This window comes from Sesamum indicum, linkage group LG1, assembly GCF_000512975.1.
Source record: "Sesamum indicum cultivar Zhongzhi No. 13 linkage group LG1, S_indicum_v1.0, whole genome shotgun sequence".
Lineage (NCBI taxonomy): Eukaryota > Viridiplantae > Streptophyta > Magnoliopsida > Lamiales > Pedaliaceae > Sesamum > Sesamum indicum.
In genome coordinates, this window is record NC_026145.1 from 15098271 (window position 1) to 15110533 (window position 12263).

At 34.6% G+C, this 12263-nt stretch overlaps 2 protein-coding genes across 4 annotated transcripts; one reads left to right on the forward strand and one right to left on the reverse strand.

Moving 5' to 3' along the window:
- On the forward strand, positions 3989 to 4462 carry LOC105170006 (VQ motif-containing protein 17-like). Its single transcript, XM_011090580.1, has one exon. It carries the CDS (start codon positions 3989 to 3991, stop codon positions 4460 to 4462), a length of 474 nt encoding a protein of 157 aa, XP_011088882.1.
- On the reverse strand, positions 6871 to 12065 carry LOC105168520 (GTP 3',8-cyclase, mitochondrial). Of its 3 annotated transcripts, none has more exons than XM_011088648.2 (7): positions 11702 to 12063; positions 10232 to 10852; positions 9904 to 10071; positions 9630 to 9821; positions 8381 to 8449; positions 8035 to 8133; positions 6871 to 7222 (listed from the first exon to the last, which is right to left on the reverse strand). In XM_011088648.2, exons 1-6 carry the CDS (start codon positions 11759 to 11761, stop codon positions 8050 to 8052), a joined length of 1194 nt encoding a protein of 397 aa, XP_011086950.1. In that variant the 5' UTR covers positions 11762 to 12063; the 3' UTR covers positions 6871 to 7222; positions 8035 to 8049. The 3 variants fall into 3 exon arrangements, with proteins under 3 accessions (XP_011086950.1, XP_011086940.1, XP_020552935.1); XM_011088638.2 differs by having other exon boundaries at positions 8023 to 8133; positions 11702 to 12062; XM_020697276.1 differs by lacking the exons at positions 6871 to 7222; positions 8035 to 8133; positions 8381 to 8449 and having other exon boundaries at positions 9667 to 9805; positions 9899 to 10071; positions 11702 to 12065.

The following is a 12263-nucleotide window of genomic DNA, read 5'->3' on the forward strand; positions in this document are numbered from 1 at the left end:
TCTTACAAGATGTTTTTGTGTTTTCTAGTCTGTTTTGTGGATTGAGAGTGAAGGTGATTTCATCGATTCGTTTTTGAATTCTTTAATCCGTACGTGTGCATATATATACGTATCTTCAAATCCATAATGTAAATACTGATGAAAATCATATCAACGGTCTCGATTTAATTTGAGTGGACATAATGTTAATTGTTCATCCATTCATACATCATTGTTTTTCCAGTTCATTATTTCTTCTAAAAGATATTTTAGTATTGTGTTAATTATAGTAGCAACAGACTGCATCACCATTGTGGCGATGTTCATTTTTGTTTGTTTGTCTTTTCATTTTCATTTGTACATCTGCGTAGTGCATGAAAAAAAATTAATGTATGAAAACTAATGATATTATATTTTGATTTAAATTAGAAATATTTCTATCTATGTTTAAAAGGACGGATGCATTTAGGAGGAAATATTTTTATTTTGAAACGTTGTAAGTCATAATTTAAGACATGGCAAGTAAAATTAATCGAAAATAATAAACAATTTATTTGCAGCGGTGTATTGATGTGGATAAGAAGAGACTAATTCTAATTAAGACAGCAATGCCACTTGCTAATATTTTTTGGCAATATTGTTGTTGTTATGATTATTTAATTATAGAGTATTATATCTATATATATATATATATAGCAATAGGTTAGGGTAGTTACTTGCAGATATGCTGGCATATATAACTACTCAGGGGTATATTTAATTTTAATTTTAAATCGAATTTTCATATTTTATTGCAAAAAAGGGGGAGGAAAATTGACGTAGAATAATAGGCGGATGTGTTTTGGGAGCATTTGAATTGATAGCAGTATAAATGTAGTATTTAAAATATATATACGATTTGATAGTAAAATTTCAGACAGTCATAACTTTTGATCTGAGATAAGTTATAGAATGATCTATCTTGCATGTCGTCATCTTTTTCAGGAGAATCTAACCCCTCGTTGTTATAGTCGTGAGGGACCACCATTTATCGCAACTCTTTTACACCTGATAGTTTCCAGATTATTGCTAGGATGTTCGAATATCTTTTGGTTAAAATTTATATTTTTCTTTAAAATAATTCAAAATTTAGCTTGCTAAGATCTATTTTAGCTATGGTATATGGTTCTTTCTTTTAATAAATACTATCGTGAAAGTTCAGTTATAAACAAACACTTTTGTTTTGTCAAAAAATCACAAGAATTGGATAGTTAGGCAATACGGTAACCAAATTTGGCCCTAAAACACGAATAATATTACACGTCACGCTTTCTCAACCCTAACCACAATTTCGAATATTGGTTTTAGGCCAAGTATTTATTTTGAGTCTCATAAAATATATTGTGTTTATCTTATTTACATATATTTATTTTAAAAATTTTAATCATACTAATATATTAATTGAATTAATATATTATTCGTAAATTGTTTAGAATATTGATATAATTATATAATTATTATTCTTTTAGAAAAATAATTTCAACTATTTCTAGGGTTCTTCGATCTATGAAGGGTTTGCTTGTAGTAAAGTGTTCTTTTTTTCGGTTTGTTTGTAGTAAAGTGTTAACTCAACTCTAATTCTTGTGGCCAATGATGATCCAACTTATGATGTTTGATCACTGCACGTAACAATAAATTTTTCGTACAAAAATATGCTGCAAGAATGGAATGCTGATACACCAAAACATACACATAGACGCTCAATTTTATATATTATCTTGATGTGATAAATTCAAATAAAACGTCATTATGTACACCTACAAGTTAAAATCTCTGATATGCACTTAAAGTTTTTCTCAAGATGATTTTAAAATTATACGATCTTATAGACTCGAATCTTTTTTATGGTATTTTTTTATAATTTGAGGACATATATAAAAAACGGGACAAGTTTTGAGCGAACAGGTTGTATTGATTTTGGCCCAAGACTAGATTCTAGTTTTATGGACCTGGTTGAAGTCGGAGTAGGTCTTGGATCTTGTCTAATATTATCTTGAGTTTAAACCCCTTGAACCTAATCTAAATAATATTTAGAAATATATCTAATTTATTAAAACTTTTTATTTTCGGCTTAATACATGAATTTGTTATTTTAGAATATTGATGACGTATTAAATACTTATAAACAATGACTTAATTATTTAAGAAAAAATATACAATTTAATTGATCGAAAAAGAAAACTTAATCAAATTATATGAACTAGATCAACTAAATTTAAAATTGTCGGTTGATTTAATACAAAGTGAAATATATTTGCATTCAACTAAATCCAAAACGGGATGAGACAAGTTTTGAACTTTACTAAAACTAAAGAAAACAACTCGAAATCGGATCAAACTCATCTTAAATCCGCCCCGTTACACCCTATTTATGAATGCAAGTCATAAATTGAAGTTGAGTTTGGACCAATCATTATCCAATTTTTAGTTCATAAAAAGTTAACATCCAACTTTGACAAACATATATATATATATGTATATATCATCGAATTATTTATGTATTGAGAATAATTGGTATTTTGATATTTTGAGTTGAGATGAGCAACACAATGTAATAAGAGAGTTGTAATGGTAGATTTGAGAAAGAGTACGTAGTAGGTGTCTCCAAATAGGAAGCCTTGTCCAAACGTACACGAAAGAGTTGACCCTCAAAACCCACTTGGTTATTGAAGTCGTGGATTCAACATGCACAAAAGCGTCATCAATACTTCATCAGCCCTCAACCATATTGGCCTGCCCTTGAGTGATATTTTAAAATCCCACTACTACTGTAGTACTTGCTTTCATTATATTAGAAGTGGAATGCATTTCCAGACCTAATCATTTATGATCATAATAATTAAGAACATAAATCCCAACATCTCCACACTGTTATGTCAAGATTTATGGTGTCCCAGTCTTGGTGTCTAGTAAGGGTATTTTGATCTTTTTACTGTTTTTACTGATATATAGGATCGTCCAATTTATATCTCAAACATGTTTTTGAATGATTGTTCTAACATATACATATCGTAGTTGTCCTACAACTACTTTTAGAACTTGCGATACTTTTGCCTTTAATCCATACCTCCCTTGTCCCTCTTAGAGGTGTCGGATTGAAGCTCTGTTGTACTACGGATGTCGACACGTTACAATAACCTTAAACAATGACTTTATGCTTTCAGACAATAGCTTTCTATTTCTCAACCCCAAATTAAGAATCAAAATCATAGACAGCAAAGTCAATGACTAAACTACAAGCAATTCTTGGTGCAAATTGAGAACAATCTTAGTTGGATGTCAGCATATACTCACAAGTTGCTTATACTTAAAACAGATTGACTTTATGAAAACATATCGAGAAAAATACAAGTTGGGAGTTGGCACATAGTAAATCAAGATCATAAACAACTGCTCGGAATTTAAACAACATTGTCACAATGTGGTAAGAAAGGAAATCCTAGCTCCAACAAGCACAAAAATAATGGTCTCAACAACTTCCAAGAGTTTTCATGAATGAAACTTATCGATCGTACATACCTGATGAGTAACATACTTGCTGCTTCACATGTAGTATAAACAAATAAGTCGACTTGATGTAAACAATGCCAATACCCTGCTGGTTGATGGGGAAATGTCTTGATAAGCATTGACTAATCAGTTTATCATGATCCAAAGTAAACTATAATGTTGTACATCATGATAACGATGTAATATATTTAAATCCACGTATAGGTTGGTGTACTGGTGTGTTCACCAAGAAATTAACAGCCTCACAGACAAGGATCCATCTGATCATTACTTCCAAAAGACAACCTTATTTTTCTTCCTATAGTTGGACTTTCTGTTGCTCCAACTAGGCAACTCTAGTTCTACTGTATAAATATTGAACTCCAATCTTCAGCATCATAAACACAATATACCAAATAACTCTCTGTCTTTACCTCTTGAGACATAGATACAACTTCATTGGTAGCCACAAAAAGAGAATATGAAGCCTCAGTCGTTCCACACAACCTCAGCTCCACCTAAGTTGGCGGTGCATAATGACTCTCGTATAATTTCCAAACAGAAGCCAAAGATACGTATAATTCACATAGTTGCACCAGAAATCATAAAGACGGACGTTGAGAATTTCAGAGAGCTTGTCCAAAGACTTACAGGTAAACCAGTTGAAAGGAAGGATAGCACAGACAACAGGAATAGTTCTTCATCCCATTGCCTGCCGTCAAAGCCTTGTGGTAGCAAAGCAAGGAAGAACATTGAACCAGAGGGTGTTCCTGTATTGCAAGATACACAAAGAATCAAGAAGGAGATTGAAGACATATGCGACGGAGAGAATCCAAATGCCTTCTTGAGTTTCTGGGGAGATGTAGATGGATTCTTTCTTGATATGAATGAATTTCCTCTACTTTCTTTCAGGCCTTCTCAATTCAATACATTTGGCGAGATGCCTCTCTGCTAGTTGAAAACTCTGTGAGATTGACAAGACTCTTACCACTAGTTTGTGTGCAGAAAGGGAGGGCTTTTTACATTTCATTCATTAATTTTTTACCAGGAGAGAGGGGAGGGCAGGGGTGGTTTTGGATTTCAGACAAGATCAGATTGATGCTTGGCTTTCTTTCTCCTTCAGAGATTTGGAGGGAGACACTTATTCTTTATTTTGCATGATACTTTGGCACGTGACTGAATTTGGAACTCGACGAGAAGTTTTTGCTGTTTGGAGCTGCTGGAAAATTACTTTCCATTTTGTCATTCTGCTGGGATTGCTCCAAGAAGCAGAATAGGAGGCTGTCAAATGTAAGTTCTTTGTGCTAGAAATCCAAGTCAGAGATCAGAACATCAAAGAAAGTGGACAATCTCTCCATCCCAGTTGCATCAATCAGAATTTCTAGTGTTACTCGTTTATTCATCTCCTTATGGCCTGTTCATTATGGTGATGTTCATTCTTTCAGCATATATGTACTGAAAGGTTCTGACAATCACAGCCACCTAAGAGATCACAGACTGTGTAAGAGCTCTTTAACTAAAGCAGCGGAGTACAAGAACAGTGGAAAACTTGAGTTCCCTTAGATGTGATTGACTGATGGATCAAGCAAAACAGAAGGAGGTATCCTCCTTCAAGCATGTATACAGCACCAACTTTTTAATTCCCAGTTGTTATAGACAGTGAAAAGTATGTCTGGTTTGAAATAATGGATGTTGAGATCACTGATTTATGTAGCAATTTATACAACTAAAATGAACAGTTGACAATGTTCTTCAGTGTGGATAGAAAATCCATAAGATTCACTAGTCCATGGTCCTCGTAAGGTTAATGGCCATAGTTTTATGTTTGTGATTCTCTTTACCTCTCTGTTCAGACTGATAAAAGAGATCCTTTTTGTCGGTTCATTTGTTGGCTCCAAATGTCCCTCCACATATTGAATTCCCCTGTGTTTCTCACCTCAAACAATCTATCTCCTTTAGAAACGGATTATGATGTGTGATCAATCATATCCTTCTTCCATTAGATGTCATAAAACTCACGCCAGAAAAAGCTAATGTGTCGTTTTCCACTCTTCTAATTTTCAAGTTCGTAACTAGTTCTAGATATCTTGAAGGGAGATTGGGGACCATAAAGTCTAGAACAATAGTACCACTTCCTCACATGCAATATCCAACATATTCAAGCACTTGCACAACTATCTGAAGTAGACGCCTTCATCTCATAGCATGATCCAATTTTAGTAAATGCCACGAAACAAACAGACGAGAGTGCAATAATACCTATTTGTTCTCTGAGAGAATCATATAATTATACATACCATGCAGATGTAGGACATCACCTGATGATGTATATGATATATATAGACAACAACGGAGTTACCTATCTAACACTTGGAAGTTGATTTGCACACATGATATATCGATGGAACCACTCAGCTCTAGCCAGTTGAATCTATCACAACCTGTAAAACAATTCAATATGTTTCCGTGACAGAAGTAGTAACCAACCATTGTGCATAAACCTTAAAATGAAGCAGAAGCATACCAGAAGCTGGCAACAAGGTCAGGATGGCAGTAACATTCATTTCTGTAGCAGACACTCGAAAGTAAGTTGAAATGGAAGAAAGATTCATTCCGGGGAAAAACAAAACAGAGAAATTAAAGAAAGAAAGTTAGCATTCAACATCTAGAAAATTATGTTCTTTGAATCAGAGTGGTCAATGACGTCCACTAAAAATGGTGCAGTTTCCGAAAAGAACATACAAGTAATCTGCAAATTTAATGCCTCCATTTGGTTAGATTTTATACAGTCATGGAGATAAAAATATACGTAGTCACCTAGAGTCTGTTAACTCTCAATATTTGCTAAATCCATGTCAACTTCAGGCTTGTCCTGAAACTTAATAACTATTGCCTAAGTAACAACAAGACTAGGCAATCTTTAATCATGTTAAAGAAAGTGTATGCATGACAAGAAAATGAACATCACATAACCAGGCAAGCTAAACCTTTAATGAAGACTAACAAATACTGATCGGCATGATTTGCAGGTGGACCTGACATCCTGGCACAGGCGCATGTACGGCATAATAAAGAGATACAGCATGAAATTATTATAGTCTCATGTTTCTGCAGTGAAATATATGCAAGTCGACAATAGAAACAAACAAATCCCAAACTACAGCATTTTGATGTCAATTTCCCAATATAAATGGAAAAATCATTAGAAGCTAGAGCATCTAGCATACAAATACCATAACACTTCACAAATTAGTGAAAGTATAAGAGCAAATAATCCCACACACAGCAGAATACAAGTGAATCATTTTGGTGTAGAATAAAGGTCCACGAACCTAAACATTAATAAGATGGTAAACAACATAGTTGAGCCCAACACTCGTTCTTTCTCAAACTAATAATCAGATATTATCCTTTGTACAAGTGAAAAGAATCACCTCCGAGAGAAGAGGGTTATATACATATACAAGGCATATGAGAAAATTGACATTGGTATTCTCCAAAATACAAGAAACATTAGAATTTGTAAAGTCTATAACATTTTCAATTCTTTCAGCTTGATAATGTACAGCCTCGAGAATAACACAAAAGCATGGTTCCGTAATTAGCTCTCTCTTTCTTCACAGTTTCCCTTATAGAAGTCCTTTCCTTTCTGGTGTTTTGTCAGCTACAGGAAAGAACCACTGGATCAACCACACAAGCAAGTTAAACATGGCACCTGAAAGAGAAAATTACAAAAATTGTGAGTAAAAATGACCAACGAGCAATATATATATTCTCTTATGTGTGTATGTATCACATTTGCATTTATACACATAGAAATGAGGAGAATAGGCAAGAGAAGCATGGCAAGAAGAAAAACAGCAGAACTTTTAGTTCAGGATGTATGTCATTTTGCCATGACCATTGACGAAGTGACCTGAATAAAATGGTAACATGAAAAGTCTGGTAGGGTTGATTAAAGCAACAGTAACTGAATATAAATGGCAGATTAAAAAAACTGGATTGATTGTAGTCCAGCGATGTCGGATTGATCGTGGACCTACAGTTAAAAGAATAAGGTAGACAAGAAGGGCTGAATTGAATTATATTTTGGAAACAATCTAGATAGAGAAAAGTTGAAAAAGAGCATCCACGTTGCTGACCCTTGATGAGGATGGTATAAGTCTTTGCTTAATACAGAGATGCCAAAATGTTCTGCGACTATCAGCGGGTATCTTAGAAGACATCTCTGCTTCACTTACTTATCACTAATGCCATTGTTCCTGTCTAAAATGCATTGCAGGACATCCCATAAAAGAAGAATCCTTTCATTTCAGTTCACCAAATCAAAGCTAAATGGTAAATTCCAATAAGAGAAAAGTTTAAAACATCTCCTGTCCTATGTCTCCAGAAACATGGCCATAATACTAACGTATTTGACAATGTGAGAAACCAATCAGATAATACTACAGCTGAAAGCAAGTAGGGATATGAAAAAGAGAATGGATCATGAAATCCAGCTTAAAAATGACATACAGGGTAATCTACCAGTGGTGATAATGCCTAGCCACCAATATGTATCATTGGTCTGTTAGGAGTCTTTGCAATGTCAAACATTCCAGCATGGGCTGCTTTCTTCCTTTTGATCTGGTTTTGGGAACAAATATCAGTACAAAATCAAGCAACACAAAATCTGAAATAGTTGAATTGTACATAAAAGTTTTGACAAAAGTCTGAACATCCCATCCCCAATCATCCAACCCCCCCAAAAATGATTCTAGGAGTTGCCTGGTTGCATTCTTTTTGTGCAGTCGTGGGAGAGCAGACGCCTCAACAATACCAAGAAAAAATATAGTTTTTACAACATTATTAGCAAGCAACAAGAGTCACATACCGCTGCTCCAATTATATGCGTAAGTTCATTATCATCAGCGCCACGACGCAGAGGATCCCTCAAACTAACCTGAAAGGAAAAACGCCTCCTCATATTAATAAGATAAAAATGTTACTTTAAAATGATATCTTCAAATGTTCACAGGAGCAGGGGTCAAATCTAATAACAAAATCTCACAGCCAAATTTAAACAGCATTATATAAGACCAAAATGCATCCATTCAATCTGATATTGTTAACATGAAAAACTGAAGCTTAATGCATCTACTCAAACTCGATTGCTCCTATGATATATTTGGGGGTTTACAAGACAACCACTGCTAAGTTGGTTGGATCAAATACATAAAACCACTACCTGAAAGAATAACTTAATTTTACTTTGTTTGGCAGTTTGATTTCTACCCCACTACTGATTGCATCATTGATAACCAGTCAAAGCATAATAACTAGTGGAGAATCCAGAGGCCAAATTCAAATACATTACCTATGCCAAATATCTGATGATTATCAACATGTTACACTCCATAAAACTGCATTAATGTTGCTACTCCATAAAACTGCACTAATCATTTCTTTGTAATGCTTAGAAGTTCAACTTGCATTAGGATCAAAATATTTGGCCAATTCTCACAGTTTTGCCCCATTTACTCCTTTTACATTGCAAACAACAGATGTGTTCACTAAAGCTTTAAGAAAGAAGCAATTTAATACTTTGCACAACAAGGGGAGCATGATTGATACAGACACTCCAGCTTGTAGAGGAGTGTTAAATATTTTATAATCTTTTCCTCTTAATTCTCTGCTAATTTAGTAGGTATTTCTCTTGTATCTCTACTGAAAGAAGTGAACAAACTCTAATTTCAACTCGACATAATTTGAATTATAGTTCTTCAGTAAAATATACTTTAAGCTTTCTCTTTTATAAGAAACAACAAAATAACACGTCAACAGGTGATTGGCAAACCCTTAAACAGAGGATAGACACCTAAATGAACCCCATTGTTACAATTTCTTGGATCTTGGACCTGTTTTGGTCCTTGATTTCAATTATCACAGAAGTAGTAGTGTAGATTATGTGTTAGTTGCAAAAGGATGCAGCATGATTAACTTATTCGAAGCTTTTATTTCTGAAGATTTATCACAGATGGGAGGGGTGGGATTTATTTGTCCAAAGCATCAGGGAAAAGAAATGTAAAATCAGGAAACACAGAAACTCTCAGGGTGACAATATAAGCAAGGTAATGCTCTACCTCTGAGGGACCAAATAGGCAAACTTTAAAGTTCCCATCAGCTAGAAGTCTCAGTCTATTACAACCAGCACAAAAATGCTCTGTCATTGATGTGATGAAAGAAACTGTACCCTGATGTCCCTCTATCCTGAAATTCTTTGCTGTCTCTGTGGGGTGATCCTGAATCCTTTGAAGTCCTGTAAATCGTTTAACCTGTTCGGTAATATTGAGCCCCTCAGGGAATGCATAAAAGATATTCAGAAGCCACATAATGGACTGCAGAGTTCTACCTTACCACAATATCCAACATTTCAGAGTAAGGTACAAGTTTCTTCACATTCCACACATTCCCATCAAAAGGCATGAACTCAATAAACCGTACATTGACTGGCTTCTCACGTGTCAGCTCAACAAAATCACATATTTCATCATCATTGAAGCCACGCATTACAACACAATTTACCTGAGGTAACGCAGATCCAAATATGTACATTATTTTTTTGGAGAAGATCATGACAGTGGAAAAAACTGATTAATACTAATCTGTACAAAATCTAATATTAAAGGGATTAGATGCAAGAACTCAGTGAAAACAATAATGCCAAGGATATTGTTAAACATACTTTGACAGGATTATATCCCAACTCTACAGCAGCATCAATGGATTTCATCACTCTTTCATGTCCCTTCCTCCTAGTCATAAATTCAAACTTTGCTGGAACCAACGTGTCTAAACTTATGTTTAGCAAACTAAGCCCACATTCTTTTAACCTTGGAAGTTTATTCGCCAGGGTAATTCCATTAGTAGTCATAGCAAGTGTCTTCAACCCACTTAAATTTGACAGCTGCAAGCAAATTTCTTCTATATCCTTTCTGATTGTTGGCTCCCCTCCAGTCAAACGAATCTTTGTAACCCCAGAGCTGACAAAAAGATTTGCTAGACGAACAATCTCATTCTGTGAGAGAAGTCGAGGACTAGGAGTGAGCTCTACACCTTCAGCAGGCATGCAGTACTGGCATCTCAAGTTACAACGTTCTGTTAATGAGATCCTCAGATAAGTATGTAGCCTCCCAAATGTATCAGCTAACATATCTGAAACAGGATTATCTTTAGGCGCATCTGCCGAAAATTTTTCACATGAAGTAGCATACATCTTTGACATGGTTCTGCCCATATGGCTACTTCTTAAATCTGGACTATTACTGCCTCTCTGTAGAATGCCAGACATGCTTGTACCATTGGCCTGGAAATTAAATTTGATTATTATTAGTCAACTATAGTTTAATGGTTGGTGGAGGACATAGAAACCAATTTGCACGGTCCATGCTTTCAACATAGATTTGAGAAAATATGAATTAGACACCCAACACCAAAGTGAAATTACATTATACAGGGGAACTGGAAAAGGAAAATCTAATTATTCAAGGACTTCTTGATTACTTTTTATATATTAAAGGTTCACCAAAAGATCAGTTACTATTAACCATCACGTTACTTTGTGTAAAAACAACCCATCCTGATCTCAATTACTCAATTGAAACTGATAGCTGCTTCAACATACAATGCAGAATAAGTATTCCCACTCTAAGTAGCAAAGTAAACCCAATCATGGCTCTGGTAGCATGAAGGAAAACTAAGCAAATATTGAGGTTTTGATATAGATACTACGGCTAGCAACAAAACAATCTTCACAAACGACCACCAAAATAACGATTACAATAACTCTATATGTCACAATATCCCAAAATAGCATTAATCATGTCAAACAATATTTCAACCACAAAGTTACCAAATATACATACATACATAATTATCTCGATGACAGAAGCAACATACTCCACTAAATACAAGACTACTGGATGAACATTACAATCAAATTGCAAATACATAAATCACTCCAAATTCCCAAAACATATGCATTAAGGTACCAAAACCCGATAATCCAAAAACAAATCAACCAAATTTAAACAAAGTAGCAAAATCATTCCGTTAGAATCAATAGGTGCTTCTCTCAACTAACGAGCAATCCAAGCAACTACAGAAGCAAGTTGTGGATAAAAGAGTAAAATGAACTTCAAGAAAGAAGACATACGGAGCTGAAATTCCTCAGACCCGGATGCCTTTTCATAATCTTGGATATGCAGGGCCGCATGAGGAAAAAGCAAATCAAAAACTGGACACCCAGAAACAACGACAAATCAACCGAAAATCTTGTCTAAAAATTATGAATGAATAGATGGTGTCTAATCCAAGAAAAGGTTTCAAATCCTCTACAAGAAATAGTTAACTGAGGAGATCAGAGAGGATAAGGAAAACGGTGGCGGCTAGTACTCTGGTGACGTTGCGAGGGAGGGAGGAGGACCACCGCACAACCGCCACGGAGGAGGACTATATGGCTCGTGTATTAAGCCAAAGGTCAACAACAGAGTTGCCTAATTTTACATGCATGTCTATATTTTAGTGATTTGTTATTTTTATGGCCTAATTGTGCTAATCAGTGACAATTTATTAATGCAGTTAAATAAGATATATATATATATTTTTAATATAATCTATTATTTTATTTAATATATTTAAATTTAAAAATTATTTTAATATATTAAAATTTTTAACCAGTTCCAACAACACAAAAGAACGACAAAATACAAATCTCG